Source organism: Cololabis saira, chromosome 9, assembly GCF_033807715.1.
Source record: "Cololabis saira isolate AMF1-May2022 chromosome 9, fColSai1.1, whole genome shotgun sequence".
NCBI classification, from domain to species: Eukaryota; Metazoa; Chordata; class Actinopteri; order Beloniformes; family Belonidae; genus Cololabis; species Cololabis saira.
In genome coordinates, this window is record NC_084595.1 from 24,981,206 (window position 1) to 25,006,430 (window position 25,225).

Here is a 25,225-nt window from a genome sequence, read left to right on the forward strand (position 1 = left end):
ATGGAAAGTTCTCTTAATTGTTGCAGTTAATCTACCAAAATGGTGAGTTCACGTACTGCACTAGAAGGCTAAGACCTTCACATCTGTGGTCTCTTAGAACATGTTCAAAGAGGTGTGGATGCCTCTGCCTCTGGCAAGCAATTAAAATGTAAAAAGATTGAATTGTTTGAAATTAATAGTTCTCCTGAAAGGACAAGCAGCTAAAGTGACAGAGAATTAAAAAAAGATTATTTAACCAAGAGTGGACACACCGCAAAGAAAGCTGAAAGACTGTTACTAGGCGTTTTTATATTGGATCCCGCTAATATCGCTGGAAGATGAACGCGTGTTTAATGTGTGTTGGCTGGCAATGTAAACGCAAGGCGTGTTATTTGTCAAGCATAACGTAACCTGCGTGGGCGTGTAGAATGACGTATTGTCCCTACATTAGCAAGATATAACGCCGTTAGACAGGTGTTATTTTCAAAATTAGGATGGATGAACATCGGGATGATGTTTTTTTAACAAACTGTCAAAATGTTTAACAGTCAAAAAAAAAAACGATATTTTTCTGGAAATGGTGTTTGTACATCATATGTTTATTAAATATTCTTCTAATGTTGCAAAGAAATAGTTACTATTAATTAAAACAATTTTTTTGGATGATTGTCTTCCGTGAGTGCATCACCTTCAAAACAGTAAAGCACAGGACGAATAAGGTTTCAGCGATTTCTCGTGCAATTCGAGATTAAACTGAGCAATAGTTGAGGCCAGAACTGCACGGTCTGAGGGGGAGGTTGAGGACATGAAGGGAGGCAACTAGTCTTGACTTACTTAAAGTCCTCACATATAAAGAACTTCTGTAATAATAGCGCTTCCTTCTAGCATCAATAGCTGTTTGTGCATACCTCCATGCGATTGCTACTCTCTTCCAGGCTAATGAAATGTTTCCACTTCTGTTTTGTTTTTTCTTCATGATTGCATTGAACCTCTCTGAGAAGATTGCGTATGACAATTAATTCAATCTTTTACATCCAATGCAAATGTCTGTCGCTCATATGGCAGTTTATATGGCATTCAAGGGTTAATTTTCATTTCATGCTTAACTCCTAAGCTGCTAACTAATGTTGGCTCTGGTTTTTTATAAAGTCACATTCTAATAACATTAAAAGATCACCACACCTGTTTTTGTGTTGGTTCAGCCATTGAATGCTTACATTTTGAAAGATGGCTTCAAGCTTGTGGATTCAAACCAATATCCACTAAGATTTTTTTATGTATAAACAGACAAACTCAAGCATGGTCTAGATGAGACAAAAAACTGTAAAAGAGACTGGAAGAGAGATCTTGCTTGAGAGTATCTGTGTACATCTTTTCCCCGTCTCTTGCTTGTCGTGCGGTTTACTCACTGACATTGTGTGTTCTTTCCAAGCGAGAGTATCCAGGGTTCAGTTGGATCTACTTCAAGGTGAATCCGAGAATCTCGTTTTCTCTTGTAGCCAAAAACAGTTTGATATGGATTTTGTGATTTGACTGTATAATGATTGTGTGGTTTATGTTGTACCCGTTTCCCTTCCTTTGTTGATCAGTTGTTGTGGGCTCTTGCCTGTTAACGCTGTCTGGTTTCCAGGGAAACCTACCCCCGGACTACCGCATCAGCCTCATTGACATTGGACTTGTTATTGAATACCTTATGGGCGGGGCATATCGGTGTAACTACACTAGGAAGAGATTCCGAACTCTATACCATAATCTCTTTGGACCCAAGAGGGTGAGTTAAAAATACCACGTTCATTCATGTCCCATTTGTTTATGTGTCGCAGAATGGATATGCATGGGAAATTTAACTGGTGAGACAGTGGTAACAAAAATAAAGGAGAAAAAAATTGGTTTGCAGTTCATTGTCTGGTGCAAGGAAAAGGTCTGAACAAATTTCAGTATCTCATTGTATGAGATGTTGTGGGTGTAACAAAGCAGCTGTAGAGATACAGATAATCACACTGAAGAAGAAAAAAAAAACAGGACAGAGCATGCAGATACAAAACTGAGTGTCAGTTCCACTTTCGCTGTGATTTCGTAGATGAACTGAAATCACGATGGTATATCGTATCGTATAGCATGCACATACAAGCACTTATTTAGCAACAACAAAGCTTTCACATGGATGTAGATATTAGAATTCCCACAGGAAGAATGGGTTATTTTTACCAGCTCTAATCATGGCTCATGAATGCATAATTCATACGTGGCCTGATTATTTTTTTTATTTTAATTTTTTTTCCCAGATACGCATTCCTGTACTAAATACACATACACTTTGCTTTGATATGTGTAACGGCAGGAGATTATGGTCTTTTGTATGGTATACTATCAATCATGCCGATACAAAGCATAATCTCTAAGCATTTCTATCTTAAAGCAGGGTTACACTTTTTTAGACTCAGTATTCAGGTCATTGCAACTCTCAAAGGCTTGAAACAAGGCAATTGGACTTTCTCTTCACTGGTCATTCAAGATGTTTCACTTTCCATCCAGAGGGCTTTGTGACTTCAAAGGAGAAAGTCTTTTGGATATAAGGTGCAAAATTTTCAAAAACAAAAGAGGGTCCAGTTGCCTTGTTTCAAGGCTATGAGAGTTAAAACAAGGCTATTACAGATAGTATATATAGTATATATAGATAGTATATATATATATATATATATATATATATATATATATATATATATATATATATAGATAGATAGCCTTGTGTGCCTCAACAAGTCCTTAAATCTGTACTGTGTTGTGCTTATAATTAAACTGCATGGCAAAATATGTGCAACAGAAATATTGTTCTTTGTGTGTTCTTGTGATTTTCTAGCCCAAAGCTCTGAAACTGCTGGGGATGGAGGTGAGTTTGAGATTATCAAGGTTATTCATGTGTTTTTTTCCTTCTTCCCTCGAGTCTTCTGACTTGTAACACGCTGAGTCTAGGCCAGTGTGCAACATGTTCACCAAAAGAGTTAAGTGCATGACATGTGCCTTGTGGTGTTTGTAGGAAGACCTTGAGGTTTATTTGATTCATTTTCTTCCTACAGTAGCATTCTGCTTGCATTTCTGAGCTTGCTGAAGGTTTATTTTTAAGTAAGCAGTCAATAAAATGTGAAGGTATATTCCACTGACATTTTTTCCAATACTTAAGAAAAGTAAAATTATGTATTTTTTACCTTGTGAAAATCTGGTGCTCCCGAGAGTTTTAATGTTTGTTGTGTATTTCTAATTGTATGATAGCCTGCATTTCAGAGCAGTGGTTTTAAACTGAACATATGATTGAGTCATAGGATTGATTACATAACATATGTAACACACGTGTCCAAAGGTGTATACACCATGAAGAATCCACACCATAAAGGTTTAGTTGCAGCATTCGTCTCAGGGGTCGTTGTATCCAGCATGCACAGTATCCTGTTTTTTTTTTTTTTTGGTGGGGGGGGATCCACATCTACCGGTACCTGTGTATGTTCCTTCCTTAATCCTCACCTATCATCTCAACATGCTCCATTCTTCCTTCAAATTTTCAAATTTTCAAATTTTCCGTCTGCATATATCCATACCTGTCTCAGAGTCAACCTAAATTGTTTCCCTCTTCCAACCCCACCCATTCACCATTGATATCTATCAGGATGACATGCCAATCCGCAGGGGCCGCCAGAAGACGACGCGTAAACGAGAGGAAGAGGTGGACATTGATTTGGACGACCCAGAAATCAACCACTTCCCTTTCCCCTTCCACGAGCTGATGGTTTGGGCCGTGCTTATGAAACGCCAGAAAATGGCACTGTTCTTCTGGCAGCATGGGGAGGAAGCCATGGCCAAGGCCTTGGTGGCGTGTAAGCTCTGTAAGGCCATGGCACATGAAGCGTCCGAGAACGATATGGTGGATGACATCTCCCAGGAACTGAACCACAACTCCAGGTGGGTGATATCAATAATGTTCGCACAAAAACACCAACCACACACTCTCGCTCTCTTTACGTCAATTTTTACATACGGTGTCAAATCCACACTGGTAAGCCACAATAAAACCCCTTACGATTTGCTCATTGATTGTGTTACAAAGCACCATTTATTGGAAATGACTTTGATAAATACCACCCAATTAAGCAATGTATAAAATCAAGAACATCTCCCCGTAGCACCACATCTTCCCACAGGTGACAGGTTATCTCAACAAAAAACAGTGCTATTTGCACCTTCAAAACAAATACAAAGAAAACTCAGGAAACAGCTCCTGATTCATATGTGTGTTTGTTCATGATTTTTATTTAACCTCTAATTGGTACTGTATACTGCAACAGTAATATTTTCCTTTGGCGATTAATAAATTGTTCAGTTCCATTCAGTTCATTTCAATTCAGTATCTTATTGGGTTTTTATGTTCTGTCTGATCAGTGAGATTCTGTTTTGGATCTGTGTGGAATCTGGAAACATGGAAACATTACTGCAATGAATAATAAATGCAAAGTTGAGTTGGACGTCTAGACGGGAATGCCTAACCCCGCACTTGAGTATATATAGAGCAGATGCGCATACCCTGATATGCCCTCCTCCCCTGCAAGCTGGCCTGTTTCAGACTGTTCTGGATCCTCCTGGGATGGAAGTGACACACATACAGAGATCGAATAAAATGCATCATCATTAGTTAGGATATGCACTGAGATTAAGGTGATGCAGGAGACAAATTAAATAATTAATACTGGCTACAGAAATCACTGTTAATTAAGGGGATTTTTTTTTAGTACAAATTAAGCCAAAGCCTAATTCTTTCAACATACACACAATTACAAAGAATTGCCTTGGAGCGGGCATACTTCAAGTTGACCTTCCACAAAGAATTTGGTTGGGTGCCTTCGAGGAGCTCATTTAACAAGATGTATTTTTATATCTCATGTGTTCTTTCACAGTTTGCAGCTTTTGTGAATGTCTTGTTGACTGTGTGTGTCTGTCTGTGTGTAGACTCAAGGGATTACTATTATTTATTTATAATTTGTGAGGATACTTACATTCACACATTTTGAATTCTGCATCTTGCTTATCCAGGCATCTTCAAGCAAGTTGCATTCATATGGTTCTAATAATTGCCCTTTTTTTTAACAACACAGTATTGGTAGTCTATCATAAAAGTCCTTGGAAGCAATTTGTCTTGCACACGTCATTCCTGGACTGTTTTAAATGCTTTATCTGTGACATTGTCACTCCTTTGGAAAAAAAAGAAGGCCCAAGGTCCCAGCAGTGTTTTAGAAGTGTGTAGCTATGTATTTTTGTCTGTGTAGATGAATGTCCTTTCATCGGATGAAATTAGGTTGAACTTGATTTGAGAGAAAGAGGCCATCTCTAGTGCAAAGGTTGGTGGTTTGTGACATTTATCATGTAGGATATTGACTTGTTATTCATTGTGGTTAAAGTGGCCACATTATGTCACCATACTGCCATATATTTTTATTGCATCTTTTACTAAAATATTTACACAAGTATATTAAAGGTTCACATTTAACAGGAGGTCTACTCCAAATCCATATTTCTTCTAAATTTAGGTCAGTGGTTCCTTGACTTGTTTAATTTGGGTGATTTGGACACATCATATAACTGACTCTGTTTATGACTGTGGATATGTCTTGTATATGTTTTTTACAGAGAGTTTGCCCAACTGGCAGTGGAACTTCTAGATCAGTCCTATAAACAGGATGAACAGATGGCCATGAAGCTGCTGACATATGAGCTGAAAAACTGGAGCAACGCGACCTGCCTGCAGCTAGCAGTAGCGGCCAAACACCGAGATTTCATCGCTCACACCTGCAGTCAGATGCTGCTGACTGACATGTGGATGGGACGCCTGCGCATGCGCAAAAATTCAGGCCTGAAGGTAGCAAAACTGGGGCAGTTGTTTTTGTGTAACCTTTGGGTAAAGGCAATTATGTTTGCAAAGAGTAAAATTGCTGTGCATTTTACAGTGACTTCAGCCTGATGTGCAAGAGCAGCAAGTTGTATTGGCTTGCTTCCATTGTCTGTCAGAAACACTGGGCTCAGAAAGAAATTAATGTAATAAACCTCTCACCTCATTGCGAAAGTACCCCGGGGGAATCGCGACTTGCCTCTGCAGATCTGCTGTAATGGCTTGTGATCTGTGAAAATACACAGATGTAAAGCAGAAAGAGGTGCTGATTGTTTTTGATAAAGGTCAATCTTTGTCTCTTAGGTTATGAATAGTTTAGACTTGTTCAGCATAAATATGAATTTACACATCATCATGTATGGATCAAATTAAACAATGGAACAAAAATACTATACTTTTTGATTGAACATTTGAGGAAAATATTTCATTATTTCATGTAATGGTCACAAGTATGTGAAACTGTTTTTATCATTAAACTTGACCTCTTTGTGTAGAACTATTGAGCATCAACCCAGAACAATTTTCGCCCCTTCCTTTCTACAGAACAGATTTAATCCCAGGGTGTCGTTGGCTTCCCTTTCATGAATGTGTGGGAACATTTAGTTTCTTTCACAATCATTTTATTGGCTCATGGTGACAACATGGACATGAGTGTGCTATAACTTTAAACCACACTTTAAACACAGTTTAGGTAGTTTTAGGTAAGTTCAAAAACCCAAGACATGGTAACTTTGTTATCAAGTCGAATGACAATAAAGCATATAAATACCTTATATAATGTAAAACAACTTACCAGTAATTTCCATATTTTTTCGATGTCACATTTAACTTTTTTATTTCTTCTGTTGAACAACACAAATCTGAATCCTGTGGTTTGTCACTGATGTTTTAATGCTTCAAGTTCTCAAGAAGGTCTTGCAGGGTCTTTGTGGCCAAAGAGACATCAGTAGTGCGTGTGGAAACAGTTTGGCAATGTGATCAGAGTCTGAGTCCTTCTCGGTGAATGCCTGCTACAACTTAAACCTGAAAAATACCATCTTAACTCAGAGGTGGTGGAGGACTTGACCTTGATTTCTAAAGATGTAGCGATCAGTTAGAGTCACGATGTGAGGTTGCAGTTAAGAGGTGGTTGGGCCGTATTTGCTCATGTAGGTTTCCCACAGGTCTGATGGTAGAAATGATAGAGGGCAGCTGTTCAGAGTGTTTAGAGTTATTGATAATGATGAGCTGGGATTTGCTGAAGGTTGTATTTACGCTCATTCATAGACGAAGTGTTGCAGGATGATGGGTTAGGATGGTTGGCTGGCTTTTTCAGGACGGACTTGCAGTGCAGTGATCATTTTGCCTTTTTAAGAGGAAGGCGGAGAGTGCACAGCCTAAGCAAACTCACTGGAGCAGAAAGATAGACAGAAAACTGCAAGTGGAACAAGCAATGTCCAAGCCTCAGAAGTTCTTGATAACTAATGCTTTCAAGACTGTTTTTTTTCTTGCAAAGATAGTCATCTTCAATCTTTTTGCCCTTTTTGTCATGTGATTGCAGATGGACTGAATTGCAACAATTAAAACACTACTTTTCTTGCACATCCGTATGCCTAGCAGTGTAATATGTTTGTCTACAACCTTTTAATGTCATGACAAAAAAATGCATAATTTCCTTCACTATTGTTATAATTATGTTTCTCACTGTTCACTGAGTCTTTTTGTTTAAATCGAGTTTTGAGCATAACTAATGTTTTTAAGTTGGATTGGAAGCGTGTGATCAAGATGACGCCTGTGTCTGGCCTGTGTCTGGCAGACTACTATTGATTGTTTTTATGTGTGGTCATATCAGTCCGAGTATCAAAGGGTTATGCTGTTTGGAGATGAGACAGAGGAAGTGTGGCTCTAGGTCTGGCGTCCAAGTTAAATGCAAGTTTGCGTCACGTTTACGGGTCGACATCCTGGATCGTCAGGCCAGGTGTTTTTGGACTGTCCTTCTCCTCGATGTTTGCCTCGGTGCCGGTCCTCCCTCTTCGCCGCCTTCTCTGGTTTCCCTGGCCAGTGCAACTTTGGAATTAGGATTAATGCAATGCTTTGCCAGCATGCTTTCCCATGTTTACGTCCAACAATTCACATGTGACGTCCCGGCCCAGCTGCCTTCTGCAAATTCCGCTGTGTCCAGCGGACGCAAAGACTGAGGGGTCACCTTTGTCTCGGCTTTGTCTATTGAATGCTCTTTCAATTGCAAACAAGTCCTTTTTATTGAATGTACTTTGTCCTGATGGCTGCTTTTTTTTTCCGGTTACCATGCACCTCTCGCTGCGGAGGGGCGCTTGCTGTGGTATTCAGGGACAGTTTCACTTGTAAAATGAAGAATACTCAAACCTTCTCCCCATTTTAATCAGATGCTTAAAATCGGTCCTTCTGACTCTTTTTATTGTGTGTTGGTTTATCACCCAATTCGCCATGCTGCTGCTGCATTTTTTATGGATTTTAGTGACTTTTTATCTTCAATAATCAAGTTAGAAAAAGTCTTAATAGTTGGCGATTTTAATATTCATGTTGATGACAACAATTCTTGCTGAAAGGGAAGTTTTAACACTGACTGAAACTTTTAAATTTGGCTCCACCCACCAAAAAGGCTTTTGGACAACATTGGACGTTTTTTTGCTTGACACGTTACACACATCAGTGATCATTGTTTTATTTGACCTGTCCTGTTAAGTCAAAGAGGCTCATCATCACTGAGGATACGGCAGCTCGGTTCTCTGCCTGTTTTGACTCTAAACTTGTGGATGTGGATAGCCTCACGTATAGTTTTAACACAGAGCGTCTGTGGAAGTCAACCAAACTTGAGATACATAGCTTCCGTCTTAGGGAACTGATGTTTTCCTTAAATGAAATGATTAAAAATGCGGGATCTGACTTCTTTCATTAGTTGATCATTTTGATTAAGAAGAAACCCTAAGTTGTGTTTAACACCATTATTTCTACTGTGTGTCGTGTTGCTCCTTCTAGACCTGTTTCTTGCAAAGCTGATAGGAATGTATTTTTAAGGTATTTTACAAGCAAAATTCAGGATATTAAGGCTAAACTTCCTCTGCGCTCGTCTTGTAATCTTGTTGTTGTTGAGCCTGCACCCCATAATTGGTCTTCTTTTAATCTGGTAACCAGAATGAAGCCCTCTCTTTGTCCATCTGATGCTCTTCACTGTAAACTCTTTTTAAAACTGTTCGATGCCATTGGCCCCTGGGTTACCAAGCTGGTAAATGTTTATTTGTCTTTTGGTGTTTTCCCCAGCTCTTTTAAACATACCTTTGTGGAATCATTTCTCAAAAAATCTAGTCTGGATCCCACCGATCCAAATAGTTTGGGGCCCATATCAAAGCTTCCATTCCTCTGGGTTCTGTTTTGGGGCCAATTTTGTTCCTGTTATATGTTATCCCCTTAGGAAAGTAAAATTCAGAAGTTTATTGATGTTTCATACCAATTATTTGCAGACAATGTCCAGCTATACTGCTCTTTTAAGGCCTCTGAGGCCTTAAAAGAAATTGACCTCCATAATGATAGGTCTTGTACAAATAAAAAATGGCTCGGTGCAAACTCTAAATCAACCCTAAGAAATGTTGGTGTTATCTTTGACCAAGAAATGCCATTAGAACAGCACTCCAAGCAGCTGATAAGGAACTGGTTTTACAAGTTGAGGAATATTTCCAAATGAGAACAGTTGTTTCTAAAAATGATTTTGAGTTAATCACCCATGCAATTGTGTCATCTCATTTAGACTATTGTAACAGTTTTTTTTACTTGTCTAAATAAAAAGGAACTGTCTCGGCTGCAGCAGGTCCAAAATTCTTCAGCAAGGCTGCTGACTTAAAAACTCTTCATTGGTTCCCGGCCCCTTCTCGTTTTAACTCCAAAATCTTGGTGCTGACATTTAGAGATCTGCATGGTCAGGCTCCCTCCTATATTAGGGACATATTATGCTCCTGCATTCCATCTCGGAGGCTTGAGGTCATTGAACCAAAATTTGCTTATGATCCCTCGTCCCAGTTTTAAGACGCGAGGAGTTCAAACCTTCCAGGCCGTCACACCGGGGCTCTTGAATGATCTTCCCGCTGTCTCTACATTCCCTGGACTCCATCACCTTAAAAACCACCTGTTTCTCCAGGTTTTGATGGCATTTTATTGTATTTTACATTTATTGTATTGTGTTTATTCTTCTGTGAAGCACCTTGTGACATTCCCCAGTCTGTGAAAGGTGCTATAGATATCAACTTTACTTATTTACTGTTTGTCACGTCCAAAATCTTTGTCATTCTGCTGCACACAAGCAAAGGGCATTATGGAGAGGCGCCACAAGTATGCATTTCTATCATGTGTATGATGCAGACCAATTATAAAGGTTGGTTTGTACCAGACTCTCTCTGGCCTGATTTTCACTGCTGCTTATGAAACCATGCACCGCTGAAAATGTATTCAAGTTTTCAGCTCTTCCCTCTAACTTTCCTCTAACTTACATCATCGTCATCATTCAGGTGATCTTAGGCCTACTTTTGCCACCATCCATTCTGAGTCTGGAGTTCAAGAACAAGGATGAGATGTCCTACATGCCCCAGGATCAGGAAGCCTATCTGCAAGAGAAGGAGGAGGAGGAGCCAGAGAAACCAGTGAAGGAAAAGGAGGAGGAGGACATGGAGTTCACAGTAAGATCTTACTGTGAGACGCAGTACAACTCCGTGGTGAGAGAACCCACCTCAGCCCCGCATCTCAGAATCTATACACAAACAATACATACACACTTAAATTCATCTGAGGAGTCATTGAACACATTGCCAAGAGTCACTTGTGGACCAATTTGAAGCAATGTTCTCCTTGGCCTCAGTGAGATATGCACACACATTTGTACAAAGTCCTCTCCACGCACGCACTTCTTTCTCTATTCTGGCCAAGTGGATCCTGACAGCAAAACTGGCCTTTCCTGTTTCTCGTTGTCTTAGCAAAGACATGGTGTGGAGTTGTAGCGTCTCAGTCTGTCGCCGCTTGTGAGTTCCCTCGTGTATGTTTCTCTCTCCATCTATTTCCTCTCTTTCCTTTCCCTCTCGTTCTCTTCAGAGCTCCCTATTTGTTTCTTTTCTTCTTCTTACTTTCAACCTTTTGTTCAGACCCCCTCCCCTACCCTCCCTGCTCTATGTCGCTCTTTCTCTCTTTTCCTTTTCCCTTTTTCTCCAAGCTCAGTTCTGATTGAGGTACAGTACTGTATGCCAGCTGATTGATGCCCCTCACTTTCTCCCATCAGTGAAGGCTTGCTGCAGCATACCACTCAGCATGTCAGCTGCTGAGCATGGGGGGGCCCAGGCTTTTGCATTATGTAACCATGCCCGCATGCTGCTGCAGGGCTTTAATCGTGCAGAGTCTGAGCACCTTCTCCCAGCTCACAGTGGAAGAGATGGTTCATCTGCATAGACATGGATGTACTACAGGAATAGGACACGTTCTATTTCAGTCCATTCAGGTCTGTTGATGATTCCAGGATCCAGTTTGTGTGTTTATATGAAGACTGAAATTTGGAAAGCATTTTTAATACCCAAACTGGATCAACAGTTACTGAAGTGACTGAACTGAAATTGCACGCCTTCAGTGCCACTCCACATACTTTCCATTGACACACAATTTAACCAACGAGCCAGTGCAAATTGTTAGAAACAGGGCCCTGTTGTTCTAGCGTACCTTGCAGCACTCTGGTATTGAGCAAAGAATCCTGTTACCAGATGATGCATTTGCAGCGAGCCCATTCCTATTGCCCTGGCTTGTGACAGTGCGAGTGCACCTCTAGACTCTTATGAATCGCACAGAGATTCATACAGATACACACAAACTGCTTCACCACAGAGGGAAATTGTATTGTTGAATCCTCAGATGTTTTATGCAAACCACAGTGTAGCTACTGTAATGGCTCCTTTGATACCTTGTGTTATCTTCCTTGACTGGGTAATGTGCATATTCAGTGCAGTAAAAGCACAGTGTGATTTTCACACTCCCATCTGAACCCATTCTTCTTGAAGGCCCTGTCTGTGTACACTTTGGGCAAAACCATAGATGTTTACCATTACTGGAGAAAAAATATATACACATGCTCCATTCCCTACAAAAACTGACCTTTTCTTTTATTTCATGTTGATGTCTTCTGTGGCCTGGGAACTAACACGTCATTGTAGATTACAAATAATTGGACCAGCTCTCAAACACTTTCCCCAGGTTTGTGATACTTGTAGACTTACAATACAATTCCATGGCTGAATTCCCTCAAAGATCTGGTGATGCGTTGACATTAAGACCATGATTCATAAATCAGTGGGATGTGAACCCTCTCTCATGGATAAAGAAATGTGTCACAGATTAAAATGCAATATCTATGTCTTTTCTCTTTTCTTTTCTTTTTGTGTCTTCTGCCTGTCTTTAGCTCCATATCTATCTTCTGCCTCCTAATTGTTGTCTGAGACACAATCCATGAGTGTCTGCTTCATTCTGTGTTACAATACCAGCCGTCACTCAAACTCCACCTCAAACACACATTTCACATTTTGGAATGATGGCATTGCCTGTGCTTGCTTTTTTGATTGTTGTATTAAAACTATGCTGCTTATGATCTAACCCTCTCCTCTCCCTCCCTTTTCTCTTTTGTTATCCAATCTTTCCCACCTACCTCCTCTAAATATTTATCTGCATCTGCAATCTGCATACAAACTGCTCCTCCCCTGCATTTCCATCCTCACACCTTCCACTCCTTCCTCCCTTGCTCCTTGTGGGGTGTGCATTCGCCCAGGCAATGCTGGGCAAGGTAACAACAGAGACATCCAGGAAGAAGGATGTTGAGGAAGTTCAGAACCGCCACCGCCTTATCCCAATGGGACGCAAGATATACGAGTTCTACAACGCTCCAATTGTCAAGTTCTGGTTCCATACGGTCAGTGCTGGCTTCAGCAACACCTCCTACATTTTCCCGTGGGCATTTTTATTGCCTACTATAGTCTTGGAACAGAATCAGCAGCTGTTAGCTTCTACTTTCACACAGCTTCCATTTTCATTAGGCTCCGCTGTCATAACTGGGGTGGGAAAGTTAGGTGTGAAGGGGGATGCTAATAGAAGCAGCACAGTGGGAGAAGCACAGGGGAATGATGGAAGCAAAAGTAGAATCCCACATACGGTAGAGGTTTTATATGAACAAATATACACTAAAACCTCTGAGGGATGATGCCTAAGTTCTGGTAACTCATATGATCTGTAAATATTCATCTTAAAGTTTACCTTTGGAGGGTAGTATGTGTGTTTTCTCTCTTTATTTACAGCAATGTGTATGGATTATGTTATTTTAGTAATATTTGTGTTCGATGCCGTTTTTCTGCATGTTTGCGTAATACTTATTATGCAAAGTTGATCTAATGGTTCACACTTACACGCCTTCAATTACTTGCCCCATGAAATAATCTCTTTACTATTTCTTTATACTATTCACTAAACAATTTGCATTCATACCTGTCACCCATTGCAGAGAGCTGCCTTGTTTTTAATAATCATGGCCAAACATATCCGTTATATCATCTGCGGATGAAGGGATTAATGAGGGCAGTCTCCGTCACACAAATTAAAATCACTTGCATTTGCTTACCTTTGTGGAATGTTTAACTGTCAGTGTGAAAATAAACATTTCCAAAATCATTATCTAATATTTTAATGTGGAGTTCCCTTTTAAAAAAAAATAAATCTTGAGCGGAGAGAAGCGAGGAGATGGGTGGCTTGCTCGAGTAGATATACCGTAAGCCAAGGATACACCGGTGTGTCTTTCGCACACGTCTATTTGGTATCTGTGTCTAAATGAGGTGTGACACATTCATCCCGGAGTTTAAATTGAAATAGAAGTAGATATTTATGTGGTTACAAGCCCATTTAAAGCTCATTCGACAGGAAAAATAAAATGCATCTGCATGCTGCAACACAACAATATTAGAAAGCAGGGCTCTGAAGCAAGGATGTTTTTACATCACCCTGACTCTTCTCTCCTTGTCTGTCTCCTCAACTCACCTCCATGCTTCTGGTGGGAGGAATTTAGAAAAAGAGTCCAAAATCTTCAAAATGGGAAATGATATCAGGACTTTTTATGTTAAAAAGTGCTGTTTATCTAAATTTAAATGTTCGGTTAATGTCGCTGATAAGCACTCCAGATCGGTTTGGATATGGAAAAGAAAATATGGAGATATTTTTGCCATAAATATGTATTATCAGATCATATAAACTTAAAGAAAGAGAACGTAATTATGATTAGTCATTCAATTTTTAAATCCTGAATGGAATTCGTTCACGTTAAGATATCTTTTCTTTTATCCCTTTAAACCGTTTTACTTTTTGTATTTATTTATCTAAAAATTTAACTTAATTTATGTCCAATGTGCTAATGTGAGAAAAGTTTGCAAAGAAAAGCATGTGATTGCACATATGGGCTTGTTTATTCTTCTCCTGCTCCTGTGTTTTCATGCAGATGGCATATGTGGGGTACCTGATGTTGTTTAACTACATTGTCCTTGTCAAGATGGACCTGTGGCCTTCTCCTCAAGAATGGATCGTCATTGCTTACATTTTCACCAATGGCATTGAAAAGATGAGAGAGGTATTCTAGATCCCTGGAGGGTCCGAATGCAAATGCACACGATGAATGCAGGAAGGTCATAAAAATGAATATACCATGAGGAATACACAAAGAAAGCCACTGTAATCCCCCCTACAGTATTTTATTGCCAAAGACCAAAGACTAGATATTATGTCTATTTTCATGAAATAGCTCATAACTAATAAAGGAAACGGGATCTGTAAACAGGAAGCAAAACGTCAAAATGTAACAAAAGGGTAGCAGGAAGTTGGTAGCTGAGATGATAGCAGGGGCTAAAGATGGGAAATAAAGAAATAAAAATGAACTACATTGTGTTTGTACAATAATTTCAGAAAAACTTTGTAACTTTTTGGACTCTAAGTATACAAAATGTATTTAATATTGTATCGAATAATTCTCAGCTACATTATAATGCCTTCTCAGATATTAATTCCGGATTGATGAGCTCATACTGCCCTCTTCTGGTGGTCATGATGGAGAGCATTTTCTAGTCTTCTATTTTACTCTCTTTTTCAAAATATTGTCCATACATTTCTGTGTTTACGAGCACCGCTTTCTATCGGTACTGAACTATATATAATCATATTCCTCACCCTTCACTACTGTCTTCTAGATACTGATGTCAGAGCCAGGGAAGCTGCTACAGAAGGTGAAGGTGTGGCTTCAGGAGTACTGGAATATCACAGACCTCATGGCCATCCTCATATTCTCTGTTGGCATGGTTCTGCGTCTCCAGGAGCCACCGCTCATGAGCTATGGGCGGGTCATCTACTGTGTCAACATCATCTACTGGTACATCCGGCTGCTTGATATCTTTGGAGTCAACAAGTACCTGGGTCCCTACGTGATGATGATTGGCAAGATGGTGAGAGGAGCCAGGGGTGGACAACTATGGCTGTGTGTGTGTCTGTCTGTTTACTCAATGCATTTTTTCTTTGGTGTCTACAACTCCAAATCAGAAAAAGTTTGGACAATATGGAAAACATGAACACAGCGATTCTTACATTTACTTAGACTTTTTTTTTAACTCATACCCTTCATTTAATTTGTTAGTATACATTAGTTTTTGCATTTCTGGCCTTCAACACCTTTGATAAATACAAACAAACTGGGAGAGTAAAGCTTTTACCATTGCTATTCCTTCATACTTCACTTAAAAAGGTATTCTGGCTGTAAGTAGACCAAGTGATGACACATTTCAACTGTTTTTTTTTGGCCCATTCTTTCTGCAAACAAATTCTCAGGTCAGGTCAAGTACATGTACCCGCTGCTTTATTAGCTGTGTCTGTGTAATGTGTGCAAAATGTGGTCAAACTGTCAAATGCATGGATGTCCCTGGTAAAGATCATCTTGAAGGCAGCATACAATACTTTTATTTATGTATCCTACAGTAACAGAACAGAAGTGTGAATTACTTTTACATTGACAGTGATACAGCCCTATACAATCAAAACCCTTTCTTCTGAAATAAATGCTCATACAAGTCTCAATGGTACATTTTGTCTTTGGTCTGAAACACACCCATTCTTTCAAAAAACAACTGGAATGCTGAACACAAAACACATTTCCACTGTGTATGATCAAACATTTTGGCTATCCCGTTTAAGTTTGCACCCTCGCTCTTTATAAACCAGCACTTTTCATTCAGTGATATTTCTACACTATAGAAGGAGAAGTATGCTAATCCTTTCCCACCTTAGGAACATTGTTTGAAGCATTTCAATATTCTTTCTCATACATTTCTTGACAAAATGTAGATCCTCTGCCCATCTGTGCTGCTAACATCCTTTTTTTCTTTTACTTCCTTACTATCACTGAAGTGCCACCATGCCAACTTTTTTGAAATTCTTAGAAGGACTGACAATCACAAAAAACTTGAATTGTCATAGATTTATACAGAGATAACAGGTTAGAGTACACTCAGGTATCACTGCGTTTTGTCTTGTTTTTTTTTTTTTTGTTTGTTTTTTTTACATTTTCCATATTGTTCCAACTTTTTCTGATTTGGGGTTGCATTTATTTTCTGACTTTGGTTAAAATGCTCTATACTCATGGATCCACCTGGGCTCCGTATTTGGACAGATGTAATCTTTAAGTGTTATGCAAGAGCAGTTCTAACAAAGCTTACGTGTGCCTGCTTCAAGTGTTTGATCTTAACAAGTATAAGATCTGAGGCCCTGATTAATGCTTGAAAACCCAAATCTGTAAGTCTGTTGCTTGACTGTCTTTGACGTGTGCTGTGTAGCACCGGACACCAAGTCTTTGATATGAAAATCAGCAGTCTGTTAGCGAGAGAGATTTGGATTTGCATTAAATGATTCAGTCGCGTCATCAATGTATGTGATACTGCAGCACTATAAACCTGTTTGATGTCAGTACGGATTAAGGGAAGGCGAGAAGAACAAACCTCACATTATAAGGTAACACTTTACAATAAGGTAAATAGAGCAAAGGTTTTCGGTGTACTTTCAAAAAACGGTTTTAACTGTCTTAACTGATAATGCTAAATGATTTGCTCCTCATTATTATTTTTAAGTATTTTAAGTCATAGTAAGTGTGACAGCTGCTGCTCCCATGCCATGTCCCTTTAAATGTATGTCTGCGAATGACAGTGAGTGGCGGTTTTAATCTATAAATACATGGAGTCACAGAGGTTAATGGAACATAAATTAGGCCTCTTCAGCCTTTAACCTCCTTAATCAAGCTGAACTTAACCCAAATTAAGATATAAGATTTCATCTTTATGCCTAAATAAATCACATTAAACTTAAATTGACTGACTTTCTTTTAAAAAAGGATTAATAATCATTAAATGCAAATGCAGACCATTAATCATAAAATGTTTGAATCTGCTTTTCTGTTTCCCATCTATACCTCATTTTTCCCCCTCCTTTCAATACATATTTTCACCGACTACTCTTCTCTTTTTCATCTACTCACTCCTCCAAAGATGATCGACATGATGTACTTTGTGATCATCATGTTGGTGGTGCTCATGAGCTTCGGGGTGGCACGTCAGGCCATCCTCCACCCCAATGAAGACCCGTCCTGGATGCTAGCTAGGAACATCTTTTTTATGCCTTACTGGATGATCTACGGAGAGGTGTTTGCTGACCAGATCGACCGTAAGTTTTGGGTGTAAGATGCTAAAAGAATACATATACTATTATTCTAATTTGGAGGAAGCAAGTCATGTGACCAAGTATGCACTTTTCCTATAGATTAAACTTCCCTGTCTGCACAAAACTTATCTCTTAAGGAAACTTATGTACGCTGTTGTCTTTTTTTTGGTTGTAATCTTTTTGTCTCTTCATTCTTTTATACCGTATTAACAGACAGGGATTTGACTCAATAAAACAAAATTAAGCTTTGAGAATGGCTGTGAGAATATGCCCTGATAGAGACTCTACTGTGTGCTCTTCTGTGCTCTGTTTGTATTGTACTGTATATGAAGGTGTGTATGGAGTGGCCCAAAGAGAAGAGATCTGAAATAATGCTTTCATTCTTTGTTTCAGATATGCATAGTAGGAAGTTACAGCACAATTTCTTTCGCAGTCAAGGAACCTGGCGTAATATGGGTCCATCCCACATTTCCCAGTGCAGTCAAAATCCCAGTAAATCTATACATATAGATCTCAATTTAACCACATCTACCTTTCCCAGCTCGCCTGTCTTCCTTGCCACCATGTCATTCCTACTCCTACCACTAGAGGCCACTTGAGACAAAAGTGTGCATGCAGCTCCACGCCCTAAAGCTAAAGTTGCCCTCATGTGTTGGTATCTTGGGTCAACTACTGGATATCAGCAGCAGTTTCTATTATCTAAATAGTTCAGGCAGCTCTAAAGTCATTGATGGCCTGACTCAGTCAGATGGTCTGTCTTTACCAAAACTTTGAGACAGCTAGTAGCTTGGCCTGAGGCTATACCCTGTAGGCAACTTTACTCTGAAAAGTTTTGTAACTGGCTGGCAAATGACACTGTTATATGGCAGCGGTACTTTTCAAATGTGCTCATATTTTTATGGTCTTTGTTTCTGGTCAGCAGTCACATCAACAGGAAATATCTAACTCTGATATTCCTTTGATGTTCCCTACTTTGGTTTTCTTATTTAGCTCCAAGTTAGTTTCATTTGAAGAGGTGAGCCTGCCATGATAATGACGTGTGAATCATGAATCATATCACCCTTTACGTCGGCACAGCTTCTCACTGGAGCATCTGAAACCTTTCAACAAACATACAGACACGAATTAGTACATGCACTAAAATAAAAACCTGTACACGCACCCACATCTAAACATAGCTGTTAACTATCTTCCATCATCTGCAATCTGTTTTTTCATGTGGTTCAGTTGTCAGAGTTTTTAAGTCCAAATTTTTGAAGGTAAAAAGGAATAATTACTTCAGTTCTCTATCTTTGGGCTGCATTGTGTGTAACAATTGAACACCAAGCGCTGATGAGCATGACTACAATGAATTCTCAAACGCAAACAAACCAAGGACAAATTGAATGTTCCCCAGATAAGCAACAGCAACTGAACCATCACTGATGGAAAAAACATACTATGTATCCTAAATACATTTCAAAATGATTCAGAGCAATCCACCATTTGTGAATGACGCTATGGCTCTCCTACATGGCAATATATTTAAAACTTGCGTTTGAATATATTGGGAGCTGAATTTGTGATGAAACATGACAAACGTGTGCATTTTGCTTTCAGATCCACATTTCTGATCACTAGCCCTTACCATTGTAATGTGCATCCTTTCCAATTTATTCTTTCAGAGAAGAAGCATAAAAATAATTAATTATGCTTCCTGTTTGTTTGCAGAATAAGTATATATACATTTTGTTTAATATAATGTGGCAACGTTTTTGTTTGTTGTGGTTGTCTTTGAATGTCGTATGTGTCCTTTTCTTTTATTTTGTTTAGCTTTTATCATGCACTTTATTTTAATTGTGTTTTCAGTACATGCATTGTGTCTGCATGTATGTCTAATTGAATGTGCATCCAAAATGTCTATGGAAATACCCTTAATGGAATGGAAGTCTCATCTAAATATAATTTCCTGTGCATTGACATGTGTGCTTGTATACATTTTGTGGCACTGTGCAGCTCCCTGTGGACAGAACATCACTACAGACGAAGGTGTGGTCGTGGCCCAGCCTCCATGTAAGACTGGTGCTTGGATCGTCCCAGCAATCATGGCTTGCTATCTGCTGGTGGCCAACATACTACTGGTTAACCTGCTCATTGCTGTGTTCAAGTACGTAAAAAACTACACACATTTGCGGTTTTAAATCTTTTAAATCTTTTGTATAAAGCGTGTGTGTGTTTTGGCTGCTGCACGACTGAATTTCTCCTCTGGGAGATCAATAAAGTCTACTATTCTATTCTATTCTATTCTATTCTATTCTAAACTAACCACTTTGAAACAAACTTAATTTAAGCAGAATGATGCAGAAATTGTCTCTGTTTTTCAATATTCACAACACAGTTGTACAAAAGCAGCACTAATGCTATACACGCTTTCTCAGAATTTGACACAAACTTGCTTCATTGTTAGTTTCTGTCTGGACTGTTATTAAAACACACTCTTTGAGCACTGTTTTAGATAGGAGCCAGTTTATCGACTTGTCAGTTGTTAAACTTTCCCCTATGGTTAGTCTCGTTGTGCGCCTGATGTCTCAATTGTAGATTTATGTGGCTTTTGATCACTTTCATCACTGATCTGTGAAATCTGTGTGATTGCTTTCAGTAATACATTCTTCGAAGTCAAGTCCATTTCCAACCAAGTGTGGAAGTTCCAGCGATACCAGCTCATTATGACCTTCCACGAACGCCCGGTGCTTCCTCCACCTCTCATCATCTTCAGTCACATAACTATGGTCCTTAAGCATCTGTGCTGCCGATGGCGCAAACACGATGATGACGAGAGGGACTATGGACTGAGTGAGTGGCTGATGTACATTAACTAGCTAACACATCTGCTGGCACAGTGATATACAGAGCAATGTAGGAGTGGAATTCACTTCCTGATTATGTAACACAACAGAAAAATGTGCTAAGTTTTAAAATGAAAATAAATGATTAATATTCAACACAACATTTTAAGGATTAATATTTAATAATTAATTAATTAAATAATTAAATATTTAACTCATATTGTTGGGTCATGGCATCTTTGCAATGTAACAAAGTATTCGTGATGATTCAATGTAGGAGCTTGTCTTGTATGTTTTCTTGTTTATATGTTTTGTATGTGTGAATTTTTGTGTTTCTGTATATATTTGTGAATGAGTATTTTTTCTGTTTGGTTTGTATTGTGTGTACACTGTATTGTCACTCGTGAGAGTATGAAGACCCCAGGAAGAATAGCTGCTGCTTTGCAAAAGCTAATGGGGATCTTAATAAAACAAACAAACAAACAAACAAACAAACAAACTAGCCTGGACAAATGGCAGAGTTGAAATGCGTTTACTTCATTGTAAAGCTTTTTTTCTCCTTTTTTTTTTGTTAATAACGCTGATTTTAAGATATATCACAAAACTGCATGTTATTTTTATACAATCAGTCAGTTGCACAGGGCATCACAACATTAACACTGTCAAACTTGTTTTTAATCCCCAGAGCTCTTCATCACAGAGGATGAGCTGAAGAAAGTCCATGACTTTGAGGAGCAATGCATAGAAGAGTACTTCAGAGAGAAAGACGACAGATTCCACTCTTCTAACGATGAGAGGATCAGAGTCACATCTGAAAGGTCAGACATAACTACACCAAAACATTTCTTGAATTTACAACCACAAATCGTTATGAGTCTGGAATGGAAAATAGAAATACAGAAAACACACACAGTGATTCTTACATTCACTTTGACTTGTATAGATCCAACATATTTCATCATATTTCACCCTTTGTTTTGTCAGTTCCATTAAACTTGTTAATTGACATCCATTCAGGCTTTTCAGGGCTGCAACAAATCCCAAGGATTTTCAGGTCTGGGAAATCTTGGACAAGTGATCATGAGTAAAGGATTACTTTGGGGAAATACAGTTACAATAGGACTTACAACTTTAATGTTCTAAATAGATGCTTTATATCAATCTTCTCCAGAGATGGCATCAGTAGCTATCTGGGTTTTTTTTGTTTTCTTTTCTTTTGGGGGGAAGAAGAATGAATGGACCCTGGGGTTCAGAGAACAAGACCAAGCTGTGCTTTGTGAGGACAGGAGGTGGTATCACTGCTTTTGGCAAAATGTATTTTGGTTACTGTGATCGCAGCATTAATTCAGAAAAGAACAGCAAGATGCTGCCTTCAAGATACACTCATTTCAAAGGCGTCATCGGGGAAAAAGGGGCCTGCCAAAAGACCTGATCAGGCCCCAGTAAAAACTGTGTAGTAAATGTTGATATGTAAAATGCAACAATGACACACTGTACTTTTGTGACTAGAGGACTCATTTACGGGAATAATGGAAGAATGCAACACCTGGGATGCTTCACTGCTTTCCCTCCTCAATGTTATTAATCTTTAAGCATTGTTAAAAAGAATGGCATTGCAAAGTGATGAACATTTCACCGTCCCATCTTTATACTAACACACAGGCCTGCAATGCCTGCAACACATCAGTTCATAGAGTCTACAATGAAATAAAATGCAAACTACATTAAGAATCATTACATTTTTCTAGGCATACAGTTGAAATTATTAATTTCTGTCTTTCCTTTTTCTGCATCATATCCAAGACAGCCAAATACACTGTCAAAAAAAGTAGATGGAAGAATAGAGAAAACAGACTGGCCAATTTGACTTTCAGTGCTTTCATCTTTTCTGTTGTTTTTCCTCTCCTCCATCAGGGTGGAAAACATGGCAATGCGTTTGGAAGAAGTCAATGAACGGGAACACTTCATGAAGGCATCACTGCAAACTGTTGACATCCGTCTGGCCCAAATGGAGGAGCTAATTGGGCGAATTGCTGTAGCACTGGAGCGTGTGACAGGTGTTGAGCGTGTGGAGGTCAGCAAAGCACGTTCCCGGACTTCATCTGACTGTACAGATTCTGCATACATACTCCGCCATGTTGAGTGCCCAGAGGCAGCTTACATCCTCCGGCAAAGCAGCTTCAACAGCACAGAGGGGAATGTTTACCGCCTGCAAGAGGCACTGGAGGGAACGGCCGAGGGCTCCATGTCCCCTCCCTCTCCTACCGGCATGCCTACACGGACGAGGAGTCACTCGTTTTACCTCGGAGGTGGCCGTGTCAGTGAACGTACGAGAGCAACTGAAGGAGCTGAAAGCTTCTTTAAAGAGCGCTCACTCAGCCTCCACCGAGCCAACAGCTCACAATCTGTGTCCTCAACTGCCGCCCCCAAGGAGTCTAAGCCCCTCCCACTGGCGACACTGTCAGTTTCCCAGCAGCACCGTCCCTCATCATGCATTGATATCTACGTCTCCACCTCTGAAGAGGTGGGGCCTGCGGAGGTGTTTCTTGATCCTCTCCGCATGGCCCCACCTCTACAGAGAGACTGCTCCCTGCATTCAGACACCATGGAGATGGTGCTGCCGGAAGGCCGTGACTTCAACAACACTGCCACTAGCGGTTTGGGCGACAGGCACTCGGAGGGCGGAGCTGGCAGCAGCGTAACACCTGGAGCTATGTTCGACGACAGCGCAGCGGCCGATTTGTCGCTGTGCTCTGCCCACCTTTTACCAGACACCATCTTACCTCCTTGGGATATGGAACCATCTCCACCTCCCTCAGCAGGGCTGCTCGAACGTTCTAAGAGCAGTCGCTATCTCTCTACATCAGGCGCAGCCTTCCTGGATGATCCTCCTCTGGTCAAGTCTCACAGCCTAATGTTCACACCGAAAGGTTGCTATGGTGGACTGGGGGCAGGAGTGCAGGTAAAGGCTGCAGAGTACACCAGCATCACCGACTGCATCGATACACGATGTGTTTCCGCGCCATACGCTCCTGCAGAATGTTCCCACTCACCAGGAACTTCCTCCTCCTTCCCGTTCGATAAGCCGTCAGACATTAGTTCCTCTCACCCCGAGAGAGAGGCAGAGCTTAGTCACACGGAGTCTGATCCAGAGGATCCCGAGGACATGATTGCAGCCCCCGACACCCCCCGTCTCGGGGGCCTCGGTGGGCCCAGCGGAGCCCCTCTCTGCTCCCCCTTCACCAGGCTGGAGCGAGCAAACAGCTGCTCTTCAGATGACTCCCATCCTTCTCTCACTCTGGCCCCTCCACACCGGAAGAGCCTGTCAGTGAGTGAGAGGATGGAGAGAGGACCGGGTTTGGGAGCAGACAGGGGGCCTGGGCTTGGGGGGCGTGGTCTGGCAGGACCCAGAAACCCCTTCCTTAGGAGCAAGTCTGGAGCCAGGCCTGAAACAGTCAAGAACGAAAGCCTCTCCATAAGGAAGCTGGCTGCTCCGTCGGCTTTCCGCAGCTTTGACAGGCAAAACTACACGTGACGAGGACACGTAAGCGCACTCACGCTGTGAGCGCCAGCGTGGAACACTGAAAGGGTAAAAAATGAAAGCGGGGTTGAGCTGCCTGTAGATGCTGCTCTGGACCAGATCTCCACTTTTTTACTTATGTTTTAAGCTAGAGAAGTTAATTCATAGTGAGTTCATAGTCAGTACTGAAGGGCAGCTTTACCCTGAGCCATGAGTGGGTGAAAAAAGAGACAAAGTATTCAGAAGGTCCTGTGTACATCAGTCCAAGCAAAGAGCTATGACTCTAGAGTAGTTTATACCTCTTATAGCTAAGTAACGTTTATTTGGGTTTTATGGCAAGGGAAGGTGTATTTGTAACGTATGTCTTCCACCAATTACATTACTTCAAGTAAACATTTGTCACTGTGTTGCATACATTACATATCAGTCATGATAGTCAGACAAAGTACACTGCTGATTAGCTGTATTAGATCATAGGCACTGTCAAGTCTGAGGGGACAAAGAAGGTATAGGAAGAAGAGAAAATAGTAGCCTCATTTTACCTTTTTGTCTTAGTATTATCATGGCAAAGGTTTTGCTTTAAAAGCATCTTCTCCCCATCTTATCATTTTAATTTAATGTCTGAGACCCCGGCACAAGCAGCTAGAACAAAAGAAGCTGTCTTTTCTGGCTGGGTCATGTAATTGTTACGTTTTTAGACTTTGATGCCCATCAGACAATCATTTATATTTTCATTTATTAGTACACTTTTTTATTGCGATTATTTTATACTTTTTTTCAGGAGAATTTGACATTGTTTTGTTCACATTTAATGCTGAAGAGGAAATGCCTAACCTAACGTACTAATTTTGGCCCTTGAAACAAATTAAATTTAAATAAAAAAAAAAAAAGAAAAATCATCTTAAAATAGAAAGCTTTGTTTGAGCACGCTTAAGCGAAGAAGTAATTTCTCTAGCGTCCCGTTACTTTTCCTGGATGAAGAACTCGCCTTCTAACACAGTGTAAATGCAAGGATTCTGGGTAGAGTAATGAATGAGGGTAGTCAGTGTTTTGGGGGGCCAGTGCATAAGACATGTTCTTTAATAAAGGACGTATGTGCATGGTGACACTCTTTACGTACAGTAGTCTCTGAAATCCGGCAAATTACTAATCAAGACACATGCAGTTGCAGAAGATGGGGACAGGAGGCACTATGAGTCCATG

General features: G+C 40.1%; 1 protein-coding gene across 2 annotated transcripts in view; it reads left to right on the plus strand.

The window, feature by feature from the left end:
• The window catches only part of trpm3 (transient receptor potential cation channel, subfamily M, member 3), a 143,050-nt gene extending 118,038 nt beyond the window's left edge, over positions 1 to 25,012 (plus strand). The window contains exons 13-26 of one of the 2 annotated variants that reach the window (XM_061728936.1): positions 1,412 to 1,447; positions 1,610 to 1,750; positions 2,840 to 2,869; positions 3,641 to 3,933; positions 5,653 to 5,881; positions 10,429 to 10,632; positions 12,717 to 12,857; positions 14,427 to 14,555; positions 15,169 to 15,420; positions 17,506 to 17,680; positions 19,673 to 19,823; positions 20,316 to 20,509; positions 21,188 to 21,320; positions 22,417 to 25,012. In XM_061728936.1, the coding sequence (XP_061584920.1) occupies positions 1,412 to 1,447; positions 1,610 to 1,750; positions 2,840 to 2,869; positions 3,641 to 3,933; positions 5,653 to 5,881; positions 10,429 to 10,632; positions 12,717 to 12,857; positions 14,427 to 14,555; positions 15,169 to 15,420; positions 17,506 to 17,680; positions 19,673 to 19,823; positions 20,316 to 20,509; positions 21,188 to 21,320; positions 22,417 to 24,037 (3,729 nt within the window). In that variant the 3' untranslated portion in view covers positions 24,038 to 25,012. The remainder of the gene's footprint in view (positions 1 to 1,411; positions 1,448 to 1,609; positions 1,751 to 2,839; positions 2,870 to 3,640; positions 3,934 to 5,652; positions 5,882 to 10,428; positions 10,633 to 12,716; positions 12,858 to 14,426; positions 14,556 to 15,168; positions 15,421 to 17,505; positions 17,681 to 19,672; positions 19,824 to 20,315; positions 20,510 to 21,187; positions 21,321 to 22,416) is intronic. The other variant, XM_061728937.1, reaches the window with a different exon arrangement.
• The last annotated feature ends 213 nt before the right edge of the window (positions 25,013 to 25,225 follow it).